At 63.8% G+C, this 19,983-nt stretch overlaps 2 protein-coding genes across 29 annotated transcripts; one reads left to right on the top strand and one right to left on the bottom strand.

Moving 5' to 3' along the window:
- The first annotated feature begins 1,125 nt into the window (after positions 1 to 1,125).
- On the top strand, positions 1,126 to 16,318 carry SSBP4 (single stranded DNA binding protein 4). 27 transcript variants are annotated; one of them, XM_068980147.1, is made up of 18 exons: positions 1,126 to 1,214; positions 9,368 to 9,440; positions 9,804 to 9,865; positions 9,952 to 10,036; positions 12,807 to 12,916; positions 13,273 to 13,333; positions 13,530 to 13,589; positions 13,673 to 13,742; positions 13,882 to 13,949; positions 14,031 to 14,101; positions 14,422 to 14,467; positions 14,556 to 14,591; positions 14,693 to 14,747; positions 14,835 to 14,905; positions 14,985 to 15,063; positions 15,414 to 15,442; positions 15,558 to 15,665; positions 16,030 to 16,318. In XM_068980147.1, the coding sequence occupies exons 1-18, from the start codon at positions 1,156 to 1,158 to the stop codon at positions 16,057 to 16,059; spliced, it is 1,173 nt and encodes a 390-aa protein (XP_068836248.1). In that variant the 5' UTR covers positions 1,126 to 1,155; the 3' UTR covers positions 16,060 to 16,318. The 27 variants fall into 27 exon arrangements, with proteins under 27 accessions (XP_068836248.1, XP_068836253.1, XP_068836250.1 ...); XM_068980152.1 differs by lacking the exon at positions 13,273 to 13,333 and having other exon boundaries at positions 12,807 to 12,896; XM_068980149.1 differs by lacking the exon at positions 13,273 to 13,333 and having other exon boundaries at positions 12,807 to 12,896; positions 14,982 to 15,063.
- Positions 16,319 to 16,703: 385 nt separating this feature from the next.
- On the bottom strand, positions 16,704 to 19,725 carry ISYNA1 (inositol-3-phosphate synthase 1). 2 transcript variants are annotated; one of them, XM_068980830.1, is made up of 10 exons: positions 19,602 to 19,725; positions 19,288 to 19,449; positions 18,789 to 18,921; positions 18,513 to 18,706; positions 18,177 to 18,326; positions 17,880 to 18,095; positions 17,603 to 17,767; positions 17,403 to 17,516; positions 17,110 to 17,327; positions 16,704 to 16,985 (listed from the first exon to the last, which is right to left on the bottom strand). In XM_068980830.1, the coding sequence occupies exons 1-10, from the start codon at positions 19,719 to 19,721 to the stop codon at positions 16,784 to 16,786; spliced, it is 1,674 nt and encodes a 557-aa protein (XP_068836931.1). In that variant the 5' UTR covers positions 19,722 to 19,725; the 3' UTR covers positions 16,704 to 16,783. The 2 variants fall into 2 exon arrangements, with proteins under 2 accessions (XP_068836931.1, XP_068836932.1); XM_068980831.1 differs by lacking the exon at positions 19,288 to 19,449.
- Between the last annotated feature and the right edge of the window lie 258 nt (positions 19,726 to 19,983).

Here is a 19,983-nt window from a genome sequence, read left to right as displayed (position 1 = left end):
GGTGCTATTAAGGTGGAATATTCACAGCTGGCACAGGCTGAGAGGCGGAGCCAGCGAAAGTGACCCAGTCAGTCAAGCCACCCAGCACCTGCAATTGACAACAGGTGTGACTGTGAGGCAGTGCGGGGTAGTTCCCAGGAGGTAGCCTGGATACCCCGGGAGCGTCTTGTCCGTGTGGTGTCTGTGTTGCGTGTATCTGTGTTGTGTGACTGTGTGTTGCGCGTGACTGAGTCATCTCTGGCTCGGTGAGACCCCAGGTCCCTGTGTGAAGCCCTCAGGAGGCTGCGACGGTGTGCCCCAGGGTAGCTGCGTGGATTCTTTCCACAGCTGTTGGAAGCTGTGGCATAGCGGTGCCTATGCGTGTCTCCTTGTGGGTACCTATGTGAGTGTGGAGTGTGTTGCAGTGTTTTATAACAGCCACTCTTTTAGCTGTGTATACCTACATGAATGACAGTGTGTCCTGAAGGCGGGCTATGTGTGTGGCAGTTGCCTCCGTGCTGGGTGTGGGTAGCTCTGCGGGGGTGATACACCCAGTGTGACTGCCTGTAGCTTTATGGGGCTATCAGTAGTTGCTCCAGCAGCCACGAGTCCTGTGTCGGCGAGTGTAGCCGCAACTAAGTGTGTGGCTGTGTTTCTGTGTACAATTTGGGCTTATGTGGACACTGCGTGTGTAGCAGCTATCAGCTATGTCCTGTTGTTCGTCCTCGAGTGGCAGTTCCCACTAGCGCCCTGAGAATGTGTAGCCCCGCGCCCCTTCCCCCCGCGGCGGCCACTGCGCGTGCGCGCCCGGCCCACGGTCCCGGCGGCGGGACCCACCCGCGCTCCCGCCATCGCCCTTTTAAGAGCGGCGCCCGCGGGCGACGGGGTGGCGGCGGGCGGGGGCGCGCGCGGCAGGAGGAGGGGGCGCGCGCTTCCCGGAACAGCCCGCGCGGAGGGAAGAGAGGAAGAAAATAAAACCCGCGGCCGGAGCCAAAGCTGGAGCTGCCGCCGCCGCCGTCTGGAGCTCCCCCGCGCGGACAATGCCCGCGATGCCCGCACGGGGCTCAGGGCGGTGAGGCCCGGGGCGCGGGGTAGCTATGGCGACAGGGAGCGCGGCCCGCGGCGCCGCCTGACAGGTGTGGGGCCCCGGCGGCGGCGGCGGCAGCGCGGAGCAGCATGTACGCCAAGGGGGGCAAGGGCTCGGCCGTGCCCTCCGACAGCCAGGCACGAGAGAAGTGAGTCGGTGGGTCGGGACCGCGGGAGCCGGGGGCGGGGCTCGGCCACTGCGCCGCTTCCGGGGCCCCGATGCCGGCGGGCATCGCGTGGGGCACGTGGGTGCGGGTCCGTGCGGGGCGCGCCAGACCGGAGGGGCTCGGGGAGTCGCGATCTAAGTGAGAGCGCGGTAGAACCGAGAGGCATGAGAGGTTTAAGGGGTCGCGAGATTTGAGGGGACACGCGAGATCCGAGAGGTCGTGCGAGTAGAAGGAGCGCGGGAGACCCGAGGGGAGCGAGATTTGCGGGGGCGCGCGAGATCCGGGGGGTACTAAAGGGTCGCGAGACCTCCCCGACGTCGAGACTTGGGTGTGCGAGGTTGCCACCGGTGTGCGCGCTCGCGATTCGTGCCACTTCCCCCATCCTCCGGGGGAAGTTTCCCTGGCAGGCGAGACTGGCCACTCTGCTGCCCGCCCCCTACTCTGCTCCTTGGTGAAAGCTTGAGGGGCGGCGGGCCCACCCCCATAAGACCACCTGTCCAGCGGGGCGTGGGGCAGCTGGGTGGGGCCCTTGGGGAAGCCGCAGGGCTCACAGTCTTGGGGCGCCCACTTGTTCTAGGCATGGCGCTGGGCTTTGGGTGCCAGATGCTTTCAGGCTGTTAGAGGGACAGGTACCTAACTCCCACACTCTGCGATGAGGGGCTGGGGGCGCTCAGAGCTTGGAGTAGGGTGGTAGCTGAGCTGCTGCGCCTGCCTCCAGGCACTGCCACTTACCTATGGTGGGACTTTGGGTGAGGGAGTACACCCTCCTAAGCCCACTCTTTATCCTGAGAAATGCAGACGTAATAACAGTTCCGTTTCTTAGGTTTAGGGAGCATTTGAAAAGTGCTAGGACCTGTGACTATCACAGCAAGGGCACCCAATGGTGGTTTGTGATATTGTTATCGTGCCAGCGAAAACGGAAGGCTTGCGAGGGCTGATTTGCAGGATCGTAAAAGTCAAGCCACCTTGTGTAGGAAACCAGTTGCTGGAGATGTCAGGAGACTGGGTTTTCAGGGAGAGGCCCCATGATGACTCTTCAAGGAACAGAGCAAGAGAGGATTTGAAAGTCTGGGCAGTGAAAAGGAGCCCTAAACACGGGCTCTCTCCTATCCTGCGTTTTCTGCCTGGGCTGACATTGGGACCCTTTCCCGCCCCCACTGGGACCTTCAGCTGTCCCTGTCACCTTCATCCCCTTATTTAAAGCTTTATTTATTTATTTTATTTTTTGGCTGTGGTGGGTCTTCATTGCTGCACACCAGCTTTCTCTAGTTGTGGAAAGCAGGGGCTACTCTTCATTGCAGTGTGCAGGTTTTCTTTTCATCTCTTACAGCTCGGCAACCGTTTCTCTCTTGGCTGAGGACAAGCAAAGCTTGAAGGCTCAGTGGTTGGGGCTTTTGGGCTCAGTCATTGCGGTGCACCGCTTAGTTGCTCCACAGCATGTGGGATCTTCCCAGACTAGGGATCAGACTGGTGTCTCTTGCATTGCAAGGTGGGTTCTTAATCACTGAACCACCAGGGAAGCCTTATCTAAAAAGATCTGAAACCAATGACCAAATAAATGCAAGCACTAGTTAGTTCTTGGTGGGAGGTGCTCTTGGGGCCTCCTTGTAAGCTGGAGCGTTCTTCGTTTACAGGAGAGGCTGTGTCTTCCTGCAGGCAGCCTACCCAGGCCCTACCTCCCCCTCGCCCACCCTGCCTTCCCTCCCCTGTATTCCTTGGAGCCTGCAGTCACCACTGTGTGCTGTGAACCCCCAAGGGCAGGGACCCACCATCTGTGCACCCAGCAGACGCTAAGTCCATTGCTAGGACAGGCTGGCCCAGACCTCGTTCTGAGACAGGGAGCCAGAGGGGGCTCAGGACAGGGGCCAAAGAAGGAAGGAGAAGAACGGCAGGAGGAGGCAGGAAGGTGAAATCAGGGAGAAAAGAACAGGCCTGGAGAGTTAAGGACCTGAGCAGTGGAACCTCCTTCACCCCATTATGCAGAGGAGGAAACGAAGGCCCAGAGACGGAAGTGGCTCAGTTGCTGGTGGCCTGTGAGTTGCTCTACCTGCAGCCTCTTCCCCAGCCCTGGTGAGAATCCTGCAAGGCTGGCTGTCCGCATTTCAGATGGGAGACGGAACCGGGCTCAGAGCCCCTGGTCTGCCTTTCTAGTGTGTCAGCCCCATGCTTCGAAGAGCTCTCCTGTGCCCCTGAACCTGAGTTTTCGATGGGGTCCTTCTTGTCCAGAGCCCAGCATCCCCATCAGTGAAGCAGACGCCACCATCTGCTGTTTTCCTGACTCTTTTTTGCAGCAGCAGAACCTCGTCTCCAAGCCAGCACTTCTGCTGGACCCTCCTGACGAGACATGGCTGAGTGTAGGATGGCTCTGGCCAAAAATGAGGGGGGAGGGGGACCGAGAACTCAGATAACCCCCTCTTCCATCCCTGGCCAAGAACTGAGGCTGGATTCAAAGACGCAGAATCTCCCCTGGGTTGTCCAGTGGGGTTGAAACTCAACTCCAAAGCCCTCCTTCCCAGCTCAAACCTGTTTCTGTTTTTTTAATTGGTTTATTTTTAATTGAAGAATTACTTTATAATATTGGTTTGATTTCTGTCATACATCAACATGAAGTCGCCATAGGTATACATATGTCCCCTCCTCTTGAACCTCCTTCCCGCCTCCCACCGCATCCCACCCCTCTCAGTTGTTACAGAGCCCAGTTTGAGTTCCCTGAGTCACACAGCAAATTTCCATTGGCTGTCTATTTTACATATGGTACAAACTTGTTTCTTCCCTTCTCTTATCTCCACGGCCGTCCCCTAAGCTGCCACCATCAGCTCTGTTCCAGATAACTGCCTGCCTCCCCCAGGTTTCCTGGCCCTCCACCCACCAGCAGACCCCCAGAAGCCCCACTCCACAAAGGAGCTGGAGCGCACTTTAAAACACAAACCTCTCCAGCCCACATGGCACGCCCCCACCCTGGGTACCAGCCCCAGCTCTTTGGCCCAGCCTCACCCCAGGGCCTTTGCGCTTGCTGTGTCCTTAGTAAATGGCTTTTCCTCTAGACCTTCCACATAGCTGATCCCTCCCACACCTCACTACCACCCACTTTTCCACTTCACTTTCTTAATCGCACAGCATCAGATCCCTGGGTAACTCACCTACCTCTTAGCTAGGATGTGGGCTTCTTCTGGGCCAGCACCTGCCTTTCACTACACCCCAAGACCCAGCCCAGCACATGTCTGAACAAGCAGACCATTCCCACCGGGAGAGTGGTAGCCCCCAGACCCCAGCCAGGGTACAAGGATGGCTCGAGATGTGCCAGGATCTCCAGGAGTGGGGTGGTCAGACACCTGCTTCCAACCTGGGCAGAAGACAGGTGTCAGTTTTAAAGTCTCCTGCTTAAGGGTGCTTGGAAATGGAGCCCAACCTCACAACCGCGCAGCTAGATAAGAGGGGGCCAGAAAGACAGTCATCTGTCTAGCATCTTCTGGCCAGAAGAATCTCTTCTCCAAAATGACCCCGAGGCTGGGTAGAGAGTGGATGCTCGTTGTGCACTTCGGGCTCTAGGCACACAGTGGCGACTGCAGGGTCCAGAGGGTACAGGGGAGGGGAGGGCAGGGTGGGCCAGAGGGTACAGGGGAGGGGAGGGCAGGGTGGGCCAGAGGGTACAGGGGAGGGGAGGGCAGGGTGGGCCAGAGGGTACAGGGGAGGGGAGGGCAGGGTGGGCCAGAGGGAGGTGGGATCTGAGTGGGCTGCCTGCGGGGAGACACAGCCTCTTTTGTAAATGAACAGCAACCTAGAGGTAGGTCCCTGGAGCGCTTCCCACCCAGAACGAGCGCTTGCGTTTGCCCATTGGTCTCAGTCTTTCTAAACAAGGAGATGAAGCTCACAGGGACAGCTGAAGGTCCCCACGTCCGCTTGGCATCCTCTCCCCCTTCCAGCTCCAGAGGCTCTGCTGTCCTAACTTGGGGGCAACGTCTAAACGTTAGCTGTGGGACACTTTGAGTGCTGCCAGGCGGGTTTAGAATAGTTCCATGAGCAAGAGTCCTGTCAGTGTCCCTGGGCGTCTCGTGGGTTTTTCCGCCAGAATCGGTTTTGATATAAGCACATCACCTCAGGTAGTTTGTCCATCTTCCCAGGGGGTAAGGGAATGCTGAGTGTTCAGGTGTGGCCCTGGGCACCCTTGTTGGAGGGGAGCTCGTGGGTAAGAGGTTCTTGAGAAAGGCTGAGCGGAGCCAGCCGCACAGGGGAGACTTCTGGGAAGGCAGGGTCTGGGGGCAGATGCTGGGGTGGAGTTTATGAGTGGGGGTCGTTCCTTTGGCTGCTGGGTGGGAGGAAGGCCGTAACATGAAGGCTGGTGAGGAGAGGGGCTCTGGAGAGCTGAAGGCCTGGCCCTGTGGGTGGTGGGGGGGAGGGAGGAAACGTGTGGGTGAGAGTCCCTGAAGGGCGTAGGTGGAGCTGGTGACGGATTAGGCGAGGGTGGAGGGGTGACAGAAGGCCTTGAAGGAGAGGGCTGCTCCCAGCCCCCAGTGGCACACGCCCCCAGGGGCTCTGGGGGAGGGGGAGCTGAGCAGGCGGCACCTGTTACCTCAATTCTCGGCCAATTACAGCAGTTCTTGATAATGAAGGTGGCATTGCCAAGTTTCTCCCCCTGCTCTGTGCTCAGCTGCAGGGAGGCCCATGGGCACTTCTCCCCGTAAGCACTCCCAGTCCAGGCATCTCGCATGCTCCAGGTCACTGGTGCTTCTGTCTTGCAGCGGGGATCCCTTGATGGATGGGCTCTTGGTTCTGTAGGTCATTTGCTGACCAGGGCTGGGGCGGGACCAGGATTTGGACCCAGAGCCCCAGCCCTTTCCCACAACTCCTCTCAGGGCCTGGACAGGGACCGCCCCCCAAAGCCAGAAGCGCCCCAGAGGGGAGGGCTCTGGAGGTCCCCAAACCACCTGCCAGGCTTCAGGCAAACAAAACTGCTCCCAATTCTCTGAGCCTTGATCCAGGTGAAAATGAAAAGTACTAGCATGTAAGGTTTTTGGTTTCAGCAAAACTGAAAACCTTCTCTGGCTTCTCTATGCTCTTGGGATAAAACTCCAAATCCTTACCATCACAACAGTAGGTGCTTACATCCCCAGGGGGTTCAGGGTCCATTCCTTTGGATGGCTGAGGGCCCAGGGCTAGATATGTTCAAGAGTGAGATGAAGTCCTCGCCCGCCCAAAGCGACATTCAGTGGGAGCTGTAGGCAGTAAGTGGAGAGCCTGGTGTCAAACAGAGATAAATAAAATGATGGGGGGCGAGGGGAGACTGGAGCAGGGCTGAGGTTAGAAGTGATAAAGACATCTCTTACAGGTGACATTGGAGCCATGGGGGTCTCTGGCTGAAGTGCCCCAGGCAGGGAAACAGCCTGTGCAAAGGCCCTGGGGTGGAGAGTAGTGTGTGGTCAGTGTGTGTATGTGGGAGGGGGAGGAGGGAGGGTCTGTGTGCGGAGTGCTGGTGGGGAAGGAAGGAGGCAGCCTTTGCTGAAGTCCAGGTAAGTGATGGTGGCAGCCTGGACCCGGAGTGTGCGGAGGAAGGCAGGGAGAAGGCTCAGCATGAGGAGAGAGGGCTTTTTCCTTAAGTTCTTTCCCCTAAATTCAGTAAAATGTAGTGATCTCTGGGGGATAGCTGGGTGGGTCTTCACACTTGCACCGCACACTTGTGTGTTCAGACCACCCAGGATGGGGAACAGGAGGGGAAGGGAAGAAGAAGCTGGGGTAGGGCTGGGCCTTTAAGATAGCAAGTGGGCAGTGGACACTGAGTTCTGAGCAAGCCTGTGGGCAGCTGCAGCAGTCAGTCATCCAAGCAGGAGGGGAGGCTGCCCAGGGAGAGAGGAGGAGAGCAGGCCGGGGTGGGTTCCGGGACCTCTGTCCTAGGTCACATGCCACCCTGAGGGTGGAGGGTGAGAGGCGATGGAGAAGGACATGGTGGACTGGCGGCGTAGACCCCTTGGTGGGAGCCACCATGTTCTTCAGAGGACTCCAGAGCCCTGGGAGAGCCTCTGCCCTTGGTGGGGGTGGGGGGGTAGCAGACTGCAGCCCCGTGTCCCTGCTGGGGCAGCCTGCCCGGCCCCCTCCCCGCCCTGTATTGCTCCCTGTCTCTGGGTGTCTCATCCCCCGGCCTTTCCTGCTGCCTGCACTGCCCCCCAAGGTGACGCGGTCGGCTGGGCCTCTCACAGCCTCTGTCTTTGCCTGCAAGGTGAGGAAGTGAGCTGGCTGGAGCTGGTCAGCTCTGCTCTGGCCCCATCGGCCTTTTGTGTTCATTCTTGTACTGATGGGCTTGGGCCGGGCGGATGCAACCAGGCAGATGCAGACCACTGGTGAAGGCTCAGGAGACCTCTAGCAAGGGGGGGGGCTCTGGGAGTGAGGCGGACAGATGAGCCCCACAGCTGAAGGGTGAGGAAGATCACTGGGCCGGAGAAGGGAGGATGCTGGAGACTGCTGGGTGCAATGTTGGAACCTGGGGTCGCCTGGGCCTTGAGGAGCTGCTGGGAGGATTGTGATGACAAGGCGGGGACCTTGGCTAGTCTTGGGGGAAACCCACACTCAGAGCTACGTAAGCCCCACAAATCCTACCTCTCAGAGCCCCGCTTCGGTCCTTCCAGTGGCTGCCACATTCGGGGCACAACGCGAGCTGTGGTCGTACCTTGCCCTGGGACAGCCCCCCTCCTGTAGCATGTACCGCCTTCCAGCCCACCAGGCCGCTTACCTTCTCCTCTGTATTGTTGCTCCTCGTCTCGCCCCGCAAGCTGTAGCCTCTGGGAGGACAGGAGTCTGTGGTGGTCACTACTCAGGGAGGCGCTGCGTGAACGTGTGTCGAATGAATGAAGGGATGGACGGATGAAGAAAGGAAGAAGGCCCAGAACAAGGGCGGGAGCCATGGGGCGGGGGCCGGGACAGAAGGACCTCGCTGTCGGCCAGGGCCTGGGCGGCCTGCTGAAGGGGCTGGGATGGGAGGCTTGAGCAGCCTGGCTGGGAAGAGCGAGAGAAGACGGGAGCGTGAGTCAAAGCAAGGTTATTTTAAGATGGGGCCGTCAGCCAGGGGAGGGCGGCCAGCTGGGAAGGCAGGCATCTGGACGGGCCTCCAGCTTTCACCAGAGCAACCTCAGGCCGGCCCTTGGGGAGCCTCCAGTCTCGGACCCACACTCCCCTCAGCCCATCTGGGGCCTGGCTGGGCAGTGGGAGGACCCTGGGGGCGCCCCAAGGGGCTGGGACGGTAGAGGGTGGCTAGGTGACTCCAGCGGGTTGGGAGTTGCCCCTCTGCTGGCTGGTGTGGAAGATAGGCCCAGGGGTGGCGGAGGCCGGGGGTGAAAAGGCCTGGGAGGCAGCATGGATGGCCTGGCTCCCTTGTGTGGCCCATGAGCAGTGCTGCTGGCCTGGGCAGTAACCGAGCTGCTGTGTGCACGGCGGCTGGGCGCCATGGGCATCTGGGCAAGGCGGTGTTGCGACAGCTGAGTGGCACTGTTGGCCCTACCTCCCGTGCCCCAGAGTCTCCTGGGGGCTGGCACGAGTGTGTCATAGCCACTACTGGCGCGTGCAGACTGACCCTAGAGGAGGACGGGGGCGTCCAGGGAGACCTGGAGGAGGAAGACCTCAGGTCAGAGAGCCCCTCTCTTTCCTCGGCAGCTGAGGCTGGGCATGCGCTAGGTGCTGGGCCCTGGCCCCGTGGCCCAGGGTGCCTGCTGGGAGGCCCTACCCAGAGCACAGTCTGGAATGGAGCCCACGAGCCCCTTCTCCAAGCAGAGGGCCTCTCTGGGGTCAAGGCTGCTCGGGGGTCTCAGGATTGGTGGGATGGGCCCAGGACTTGGTCCATCAGGGGTTGTTGAACAGATCAGAATTTGACCTAGAAGTGGGTCTGGGGACTCCTAGGAGAGCTGCCTAGACGAGGGGCCTGCAGGCTGGGTGTTGATGTGGGAGGTGGTCAGGATGAGCAACTGGCATGGAGGCCGTCTATCTCTTCTGAGGAGTTGGGGAGCTGGGACAGCGGGGACCAGTGAAGGGGAGGGAGTGAGGCTGGCGGGAGGCGCAGGTGCTTGGCCTGAGAGCCCCTCCCCGGGACCCTTGGGGCGGGGCCCTGAGTGTGGCCCAGGCCTCTGACCTGGCCCCTGCCTGACCACCTGCAGGCTGGCGTTGTACGTGTACGAGTACCTGCTACACGTCGGTGCCCAGAAGTCAGCCCAGACCTTCCTGTCTGAGGTAAGCTGGCCAAGCCAGGCAGGGACCCCCCACAGACAGACCCTTCCTCAGCCCCCGAACCCTGGGGGCCTCCCTACCCCATTTTTATCAGGTCTCTGGCAGTAGGGTCACGTCACGCCCTGGAAGGTGAGGGCTGGGCAGGGGCTGGGCTGGGGCTGGGCCTGCAGATGGGCCTCCTGGCATCTGCCCATCCATCTGAGGGTCTGCCTCCCGCTTCCCCGCTGGGCTTCTCACCAAGCTGCCCCCTCCTGGCTCCCCGGCCCTGACCCACTGGTTTCCTGGCCCAGTGCTGCCTCTTGGGAGGGGAGGGTGTCAGGCAGAGCTGGGCAGTGAGTGCCTTGCCTTCTTTCCTCTCCCCTGCAGATCCGATGGGAGAAGAACATTACGCTGGGGGAGCCCCCGGGCTTCCTGCATTCCTGGTGGTGGTGCGTGTGAGGCGGTGCGGGCGGGCCTTGGAGGGGGGCTGGGTGGGGGCGCGTGGGGAAACCATCTCCCCCCCTGCCGCCCACAGCGTGTTCTGGGACTTGTACTGTGCAGCGCCCGACCGCAGAGAGGCGTGTGAGCACTCGAGCGAAGCCAAGGCTTTCCAGGACTACGTGAGTCCCCGCCCCAGGGGCTGGGACCAGGGCTCGTGGGCGTGGGCAGGGGCCTGTGCTCTGAGGGGCTCCAGTGGGCAAGTGGGCCGGGCTGTGAGGTCTGACCTGAGGTTGTGCTCCGCCACTGCCACCTCCTGCGGGTCCCCATAAGCCCGAGACCCTCCGGAGGCCAGCCCCGCCTTTGCTTCCCCTCCTGTGAACTCCATGTGGAGCCCGAGAGACAGAAGCCCAGTTCCTGCCTCCCTGGCTGCCTGCCTCTTTGTGTGCAGGGTGGGGCTGGCCGTCCCCCACAGCTGGCCCCCTCCCCTCGAGCCTTCTGCGGTGGGGGCCCAGGCAGGGGTAGACCCTGGCGCTGGAGAGGCCTAGCTTGGCAGACCTCCCAGCCTTATTCGGCGACTGGGGCTGCTCTCTTCACCTCTCCGGCCTCGGTTTCGGTGCAAGTTGAGTTCAGTGTCGTCCAGAGCAGAGGCTGGGTAACAGGAGGGGGCCGGCAGCACCGTGTGGTCACGTGGGGGGCGTTGGCCGCCCCCTGCCTTTACCCTCTTCGTCCTGGTCTGTGGGGCTTGCTCACCCAGCGCCGCGGAGACATCCCCCCCTGCCCTCCCCCTCCCCCCCTGCCCTCCCCCTCCCCCCTGCCCTCCCCCTCCCCCTGCCCTCCCCCTCCCCCCTGCCCTCCCCCCTGCAGCCGGCGCGTTAACGTCCTGGGCCCTCCGCTCCGCTGTGCCCCTGGGGCGGGGTGCCTCCCAGGGCCCTCCCTCCACCCTCCCTCTCTGCAGTTAGCCGGAGTCCCCCACCAGGCACCGCCTCCCGACAGAGGGCCCCCGCAGTGCAGAAGGGCCAGGGTGCAGTCCGAAAAGGCCAGGGTTCACCGTGTCCCCAAAGACGCCCTGGGCACGCTGTATGCGCCTTTACTGGAGGGGCGGTTACTGCTGTCCCCCCCCACCACCCGGTCAGGTTCCACCGGTCATGTTGTGGTCCGGCCAGAACGGGGTAACAGACGTGTCCGGAGCTGTGTGCGCGTGTGACTCGGCGTGGGTCCGACTCCCTCGCCCCAGCGCACCCCACTTCTCCCTGTGCCTCTGTGGGGTCCCTGGGGCTCTGTTCCTCCTCCGGGCTGAGCAGCCCGCCCCTCCCTCTCCGCCCACGTCTCCGGGGGCGGGAAGAGCGCGCGGTCTCCCTGGAGTGAGCGCGCTTCCGGGAGCACGCTGATTACCATGGCAGCGGGGCGCGTCGAGGGAGGGGGCGGCGCCCCGGCCGCGGCCCGGTCCCGGGTGACAGGGTCCCTGTGTCAGCAGACTGGAGCCGGCTGCGTGTTCTGCCCCACCTCCGCACTTACTGGCGGTGGGGTGAGGGGCGTCCTGCCGCCTCCCCCTCGCAGTCGGGGCTCCCTCCTCCCTTCCACCCCCCAGCTTCTGAAGGGGCTCAGTCAGCGCCTCTGGGCTGGGGGCCGACCTCAGCGTCTCCAGGAAACGAGAGCGCGCCCAGCCTGTCGTCATGGCAACGCGGGCCCGGCTGGTGCCTTCGGGTGGATGATTGACGTGGGGGGTCCAGCTCAGGTCCCCCACCGGGAAGGGTGGACCCCACCCGTCCCCCCCAGATTAACCCTTCAAGGTCTAGACTTGGGGAGCCCCATCGTTTCCCCCACCCGCACACCTCAAGGTCTGGAAAGCCAGCCACCCACACCGCCAGCCACCTTCCCCGACCAGGAAATGCTCTGGCGCCGCCTGCCACAGCCCAGAAGGGGGGGCTGCCCTCCCTGTGGGCTGGGGAAGGTGGACAGACGCAGGGCCCAGAGCTGTTCCCCTCCGGCCAGGGAGAGGCACGCGTCAAGGGGCCTCAGGAGGAGCGTTCTCGGTGCCTGCAGTGTCCTCCCCCTTCCCTGTCCTTTGATGTGTGTCCTCTGCCCTGAAGACTAGGCTTCTTTCTACCCCCTCCCCCTGCTCTGTGGGCCCCAAAGGCAAGCAAGCCTGGGACTTGGAACCAGCCAGAGGAAGTGGCCTGTCAGCCTGTCCCCCTGCCAACTCTGGGCCTGCCACCAGCATCCCCACCCTTGGCAGACACGAGATCTCCCTTCTCAGGCTCTCAGTCTTGTTCCCTCCTCCATCTGAAGAGAGACTGGGGGCCTGGAGAGGCACTGTGGAGTGCCCCTCCTCCTCCTCCCTCCTTCCTGGAGGAGGAGGGGAGTGGTCTGTACAGTGGCTCTAAGAAGGAACCCTCTGGGAGGGAGGTTCATCTCCAAGCTGCCTATTGATTTTTGTTGTTGTTGATTTGAGGGGTCTTGGGGGCCCAGCTAAGCTGCCTTGCCAGCCAGAAGGATTCAGGGCTGGTTGAGATGGGCTGGGAGTGGGGCACTGTTTCCCCACCCATCTGAAGTTGGATTCAGACCAAAAGAACAAGCCTGTGCTAGAAGGACGAAGCACACACTGGAGTTCTCGGCAGACGGCATTTTCAGACCCCTAGATCCTCAGGGTGGAGACTCACGGGGGGCTGGAGTCCTGGCCTCCTCCCTAGTCTGGGGTCTCAGCAGGTCAGGGCCCGCAGCACAGAGGCAGAGCCCTTGCGTAGGGCCACTGAGCATATGGGGCTGCTAAGCTTGGGGGGAACAAGGACTCTTTCCTCAGTGTTAGCCCCCCTCCCCAGTCCTTCCATGCTTCAGTAGTTAAATGGCTTGGGTTCCTTGTTCTGCGGGGCTGGCTGGCTGGGGAGAAGAGAAGAACCTGGTTCAGAAAGGGACCTGACTTGGGTCTTGCCATCTCTCCTGCTCCTGCAGAGTGCTGCAGCGGCCCCCAGCCCGGTGATGGGGAGCATGGCCCCCAGTGATGCAATGGCATCAGGCCCCATGGCACCCAGCTTCTTCCAGGTACAGCCAGGGCTAGGACCCCCTGTCTCCCTGGGTGGGCAGTGACAGGGTGGGTATGTACTGTGCGTCCGTGGTAGGGCCAGAGAGGGGCGGAGCTGCCTGGGCCCCAGTGCCAAGGAGGGCGGGTGCTCTGCGCTAGGACTGCTCGTGTGTCAGGGTGCTTGGGGCCGCAAAGCTTGGCTCTCTGAGCCAGGGGTCCTGCCCATAACCCTACCTTTAGGGTCCCATAGAGGGGCTAGCTGGCCCCTTCTCCTGCCTCCACGGCGTCCCCGCCCCTGCCCTGCCAGGCTCAGCAGAGCCACAGGAAACCGTGAAACTTCGGGTGACCTCGCTCCTCCCAACCCACCTGGGTCTGTCCTCCTAGCACCCCCCCCCGCCCCGGCTCCCAGCCTTCCGCCCACAACCCCAATGCCCCCATGATGGGGCCTCATGTTCAGGTAAGGACCTGTAACGCCCCGCCCCTTCGTGCACGCACACCCCTCCCCAGGGCCCCTGGGTGCATACCACTGAGCTCCACACACCTAGGCACTGGGCTGAGGTATGCCGGCTGGTGCTGGAGGACAGCAGGAACCGGGTAGTTTTGAGGGCTGGGCAGGTTGGGGGAGGTGCTGATCCCCGGCCCACCTCTTCCAGCCCTTCATGTCACCGCGGTTCCCAGGGGGCCCCCGGCCCACCCTGCGGATGCCGAGTCAGGTGAGAGAGGGATGTGGGGGAGGGGCAGGAGCTGGGCCGGGGTGGGGGCACCTCCACTCAGTGCTGCCACTCCCCATCCGCAGCCTCCCGTGGGCCTCCCCAGCTCCCAGCCCCTCCTCCCTGGCACCATGGAGCCCTCCCCGCGAGCTCAGGGTGAGTAGGGAAGCTCCAGCTGCTGTCCCCCCACCAGCCAATCAGGACCCCAGAACCAGGACCACCCCCGAGCCAACACAGCGCGTGTCCATGCTGGGAAATGGCCCAGATCTGAGCCTACTCTTCCTTCTGCCCCCAGGGCATTCGAGCATGGGCCCCATGCAGAGGGTGACACCTCCCCGGGGCATGACCAGCATTGGGCCCCAGGTAAGGGCTGGCCCAGGTGACTGGGAGCATCAGGGGCTGCCCCCCACTAAACCTGCACTCACGGCCCCTTTGCCTTCGCAGAGCTACGGAGGAGGTGGCATGCGGCCCCCACCCAACTCTCTTGCTGGCCCTGGCTTGCCCACCATGAACATGTAAGGCCCTCAGGGACCCCTAGGAGTGAGCCCAGGCGGGCAGCACCCCACTTCACGGGCTGGGTGTACTGTGGCAGACCCACTGGGCAGTCCCTGGTACTGTTGACGTCACTGCTGGGTGGGGAAGTTCAGGCTCAAAGACCAGTGAGCCATGGCTTGCTTGGGATTTGAAGGTGGCCTGGAATCTGTGCTTGGTTACTTCCCAGCCAACACCTGTTGCTCTGAGGGCACGTGGGGCAGAGTGGGTGTGTCAGGGAGTGTGTGGTAGGGGACAGGGTACCACCGGGCTTAGACCCCAGGTCCACCTCTGTCTCTTCTAGGGGCCCCGGCGTGCGCGGCCCATGGGCCAGCCCCAGTGGCAACTCGGTGAGTATCCGGGCCGGGTGTGGGGTGATTGGAAGCAGGTGGGGGGTGGTGGCGCGGGTGGACTGCTCACAGCTGCTTCTGTCCTCAGATCCCCTACTCCTCCTCCTCCCCCGGCAGCTACTCGGTGAGTGGGGCCTAAGCTGGGATACCTGGGACCTGAGCGCAAGGTTTGTGGGGTGACACATGGGGGCCTTTCTCACCGTCTGTGCCTCCCTCTGTGTGCAGGGACCCCCAGGAGGAGGTGGGCCCCCTGGAACCCCCATCATGCCTAGCCCTGGAGGTAGGACAGCCTGAACGCGGCATAGGGAGGGGTGTGCTTGGTGGGGGAAGCCCCTCTGACACCCTGCCCCCTCATGTGCTGTCTCAGACTCCACCAACTCTAGCGAGAACATGTACACCATCATGAACCCCATCGGGCCGGGCGCCGGCAGGGCTAATGTAAGTAGGGCTTGGGAGGGGGTTGGTTGGGGGGCGGGGAGCCGGTGGCCCGAGGCCCAGGCCGTTTCTCTGCCAGCAGTTCCCGCTTGGTCCTGGTCCGGAGGGCCCCATGGCCGCCATGAGTGCGATGGAGCCTCACCACGTAAACGGATCCCTGGGTGAGTGGGCGTCCGGGGGCACCGACACCCACTCACCCGTCCCCGCCCCGCTGCTCCGCGAGCCTCGTGCGCCCCCTGGCGGCCTCCTTCAGCCCGTCCGCCTCTGTGTGCTGGGCGGGTATTGAAGGCGCCTTTGCTTCTCTGGGCTGCTGGGTGACCCGCTGAGCTGGGGGAGGGTCCGGCATCTAAACCGTGGGGAGGCCCGGCCGCCAGTCCTTCCGCCCCGATCTGGGCCCTCCCAATGGGCTGGGCGGAGGGAGGGGACGCGGCCATCGGGGGAGGCGGTGGGGGAGCGGATTTGGCGGCGCCGGCGCGTCTGAGCCGCGTGTCCGCCGTCTGTCGGTCCACAGGCTCGGGCGATCTGGACGGGTTGCCGAAGGTGAGGGGGCGGCGCTCCGGGGGCGGGGCGGGGCTGCGGGGTTGGCCGGGTGAGAGAAGCAGGGTCCCGGCGGGGCCACGCGGCCGGCCTTCGCGCTGACGGCGGCCGCCCCCAGAGCTCCCCCGGCGCCGTGGCCGGCCTGAGCAACACCCCGGGCACCCCGCGGGACGACGGCGAGATGGCGGCCGCCGGGACCTTCCTGCACCCGTTCCCGAGCGAAAGCGTAAGCGACTGCGTCGACTCCCCCCCCGCGGCGGCGTCGGGCCGGAGGGGCCTGGCGGGCAGACCCCGGCGGGGCGGCCGGGGGGCCAGAGCAAGACCGTGACCGCGGCGGGCCAGGTGGGGGGGCGGCCGCGGCATCCTTCCCTTCCTCCTCCTCTCCCCTTCCCCCGGCCCGCCCCATCTCACCACCCCGTCCACATCCCACCCCCAGCCCTGGGACCCATGGCTCCCCTATGCACCGCCACCCGATCCTTTCCTCTCCCCCTGTCCACACCGCCCTGTCCCCCATTCCCCCCGGGGGGCGGGTCCCAGCCTAGGCCGGAACTGAGCCGGCCCCCGCGCGCCACCCCCTCGTCTTTCCGCAGTACTCCCCCGGGATGACCATGAGCGTGTGATGGGGCCGCAGACCCTTGCCCACTGCCGGCCTCGGCTTCTGCCCAGCGCCCCTGCCCGGGCCAAGGTCCAGGGGCTCGGGTGGTCCGCAGGGTGAGGGTCTGAGGTCACACCGCGGGCAACTGGACTCCCAGTCAAGGCTTGGATGGCTGGGAGGCCCCGCACCAAGGACTCATTCATTATATATATATATATATATAAAAACAAACACACAAGGACCTCAGAGACGTTCTTTCCTGTTTGGGCCCTTCCCGTCATTTCTGTTTTGTCCTGGGGGGGCGCTCCTTGGGGGACCTTCCTTTCCCCTGGACAGCAGGGGTGGGCCCTATCAATAAATGTAACTTGATTTTGGTTTTTGGTATCTGGTCTCAAATTTCTTTGGCTTGCAGCAGACACACCCTACTTATTAGCCCAGCCTTCAAGGGTTGTGGTTAGGCAGAGCCGCTGGCTCCTCCCCCATCTCCCATAGGTGGGGGAGGGGGGGTGCGGTTCTAGAAAGCTCAGGAGGGTTGGGGCAACAGAGTTGGGAAGGGGAGGTAGGAGTCTACTGATGAAAAATGGAGACGGGGCTGGAGTTGGGCGGGTTTAGGGTTGCAGGCGCCAAGAATACAGATGTGGCTCATATTGGTACTGGGTTTATTGTCTTCAGGGGGCCTAGAAGGGTCGGGTCCTGGGGAGCAATGGGGGCAGGAGTTAGGGGGAGCCATAACTCGTAAGGCCATGGCCTTAGGTGGTGGGCATCTGGGGTGCCTCAGCCTGTGAGTGCCCATTGGCATCACCAGTACAGCCATTGGGTGCGGTCAGCGCAGATCCTTTCTTGCAAAGCCCCGGGGAGGCGGTGGCCAAGGGCCCAACTCTCTGGAGGGCAGGGCGTTCCATCTTGTGCTCCAGAAGCATGTGGTTCTGCGGCGGCAGCCCCACGCAGGCCCTGGGGGATGATCAGGGCTCAGCAGGGCCAGACCCGGAGAGTGCCGTGCAGCCCCTAGGCCCTGTGCACAGCCCTGCCAGCGGACATCCGGGCGTGGATGGGGACCCCCGAGGCCGGGGCACACCTGAGGATGTTCTCGATGCAGCTGCGCTGGCGGAAGAGCGCATTGACCACGGGGCTGCCGGGCGGTGCCAGTGGCGCCTTGAAGAGGAAGCCGAGCAGCGACAGCACCGGATGGAAGCTCTGCGGGTCCGGGTCGATGTCAGTGCAGAAGCTCACTCGCTGACACAGTTCAGTCAGCAGGGCCAGGTCCAGCATGATGGGTGCGGCCAGGAGCGAATCCTAGGGGGCCAGCGGGTCAGGAGGTGGGCCGGGCTGGCGGCCGCCCCGCTGCTCCTGCCCCCTCGCGCCCCACACCTCGCACGTGTTGTGCAGCACCAACGTGTTGGTACCACCCAGCATCAGCTCCGATGTGTACTCATCCAGGGCACGCTTGCTGTCGCCCACGTATGGCACGTACTTGATGACCACCTGGGGGGCGGCACGAGGTCACACGGGTCCCTCGGTTGGGCGCTCCCTCGCCCCGGCCCCTGCCCCCACTCCCGCGCCCCACGCACGCAGTGGTCGGGCTGCTCGCCCGGCGAGTAGAGCACCGGGTTGCTGTGCACCATGTCGTCCACCACGCTGCTCTTGGACACCTCCTTGGAGCGGAACTGTGGTGGCGCTGACAAGTTCTGCCCGTCGTTGTTGCCCAGGTGGTTGTAGCTCACGATGGACATGGTCTAGGGGGACAAGGGGATCCGCGGTAGCTGCAGGCCTCGCAGCACACAAGCCCAGCCCTCGGGGGTCCAGGCCTCCCCTTCCTGAGCTGAGCAGTCCCCCAGGCCCACACACCTTGAGGCCAGAGCCGATAAGGAAGTCCACGAGCACAGACTTGACCTTGGTCTGGCCCGACTTGAAGTCGTCTCCACCCACAAAAACGCGGCGCTGCCATGCGAGCTCGAGGGCACCAGGTACCAGCGTGTTCTGTGGGGACCCATTGAGGAAGGCACAGCCCTCCAAGATGCTGGCCACGGCAAAGAGTGTGGAGGGCGACACTTCCAGGCCCAGCTGCAGGCAGAGGGGGCCAGTCAGCACAGAGGAGTCCTTGGGGGCTGGCCCTGATCCCACTCCGCCCCTGGGCGCACCCACCTGGATGGTGCGCAGCAGGTTCTCAGCAGTGTCATTGAGGCCTGGAATCACTTCGCAGAAGCGCTCCGTGTTCGCTGTCCACAGCACGATGACTTTGTCCAGGCCGGCGCTGGACCGGAAGTCGCGGATGTCCCTACGGATCTGCTCCAGCTGGGGATGAGGAAGGTAAGGGGAAGTTTACGGGCTCATCCGACCTGTGGAGGCCTGGGCCGCTCAGTTTCCCAAGTGCGCTGGACCCTCGGGATGGGAGCATGGGGACAAGAGAGGGAGAGCAGGTGCGGGGGGTGGGGAGGACAAATGGCTGGGAAGAGCAAGTGGCACGGGGCGGGGCTGCACCTGCTGCGCGCGCGTGCCCGGGATGACGTTGTCGGCGCGCGCGCTCTGGTTAGCTGCGATGAACTCCGGGATGTAGACAGAGGGCCGCGGGCGCATGGCCTCCATGTGCGGCCAGAGTTGCTCCTGCAGTCCCCAATCCAATACCTGTGCGCGCCGCATCGCCTCCGCCAGGTTCAGCGAAGATATGTCCCAGCCTGGGGGGTACCCTCAAGCTCGGCCCGGCCCCAAGCCTCGGCCCCGCCTCCCGCCCCACCCCCGGCCCAGGGCTCCGCCCACCGTCGAACACGAGGTCGTCGGGCGCCACCATGGGCAGCAGCGAACTGAAGGGCACGAACACTTCCTTGCCCTCGGCGTCCAGGCCCAGGCTAACAGTGCCGGCCTGCGTCAGCGAGCCGTAGTAGTTGGCCTCCTGGGGGGCGGCAGTGGGAGCGGAGTGAAAGGTGGGCGTGGCGTGGGGAGGGCCTCGAGCCGGCCAGGGCCCCGCCCGGCACCCAAAAGCTCCGCCCTGCTTTTGGGCACCTCCCCTCGGAGCTCCAAGCCTAGGCGGAAGCCGCTCCGCTCGGGAGGTCCCACCCTGAAGCCCTCCCACACCTTAGGCTCCGCCCCCGAAAGACCCCTGAGGAATCCCCGCCCCCCGTGGAAGCCCCGCCCGGAGTCCGCCCGCAGCCAGAAATCCCGCCCCCTATGGGCCCACTCCTCCGTTGGAGCCCCTCCCCCGCCGCAGGGATTCCAGCGAAGCCCTCTCTCCGACCGAGCCCCACCCGACCCCCCCCACCTTGCGGCCGGTGCGCGTGGGCCAGGACAAGCGCAGTCGGTTGGCCAGCACGGCAGCGGTCAGCGTGGAGCCGTTGTTGCCGCCCCAGCCGACGAGCATGACCCCGAGCCGGGGCACCTGCCGGGCGGTCCGGAAAGTGAAGCGCGTGGACGTGGGGTGCACCTGGGGGCGGGCAGCAGGGTGAGCCGGAGGCCGCAGGCCCCTCCTCGCTCGCTACTACTGGGCCGGGGGTCGCAGACGTTGGGCAGTTCCCGCTCCCTCCCCGCTCCCTGACTCCACCAGCCCCGTGGCCCGCCGGACGGCCCCTCGCCTACCTTGAGGACGCCGCCCTCGCGGCTGACGCTTGTCGTCCGGTACTCGTACTGCGCCTCGATGGTCTCGGGGCTGTAGACCACGTCGGGGCTCTCGACCACGAACTCAGTTGCGGCCTCCATCGCGACAATCTGGGGGCGCGGGGTTGGCAGGAGGTCAGCGGGGTCCCAAGAACTGGCCGAGCCAAGCCGACTTCGGTCCCCAGGGAGACTGCACCCCTCTTGGGGCGGCACTCACCGATGCAGAGTCGGCTGGGGCAGCAGCAGACGGCTAGGGATCCGGGCGCGCGAACTCTAGAGAAAAGAGCCGCGGCTCCACCCCCGCTCCGCCCCTCGCTCCGCCCGCGCGCGGGAGGAGGGGAGCTCGCGGCGGGGGGAGGGCGCG

The sequence above is a fragment of the Capricornis sumatraensis genome, chromosome 9 (genome assembly GCF_032405125.1).
Source record: "Capricornis sumatraensis isolate serow.1 chromosome 9, serow.2, whole genome shotgun sequence".
Classification (NCBI taxonomy): Eukaryota; Metazoa; Chordata; class Mammalia; order Artiodactyla; family Bovidae; genus Capricornis; species Capricornis sumatraensis.
Note: the sequence above shows the minus strand (reverse complement) of the source record. Positions and strands in the feature narration are given on the sequence as shown.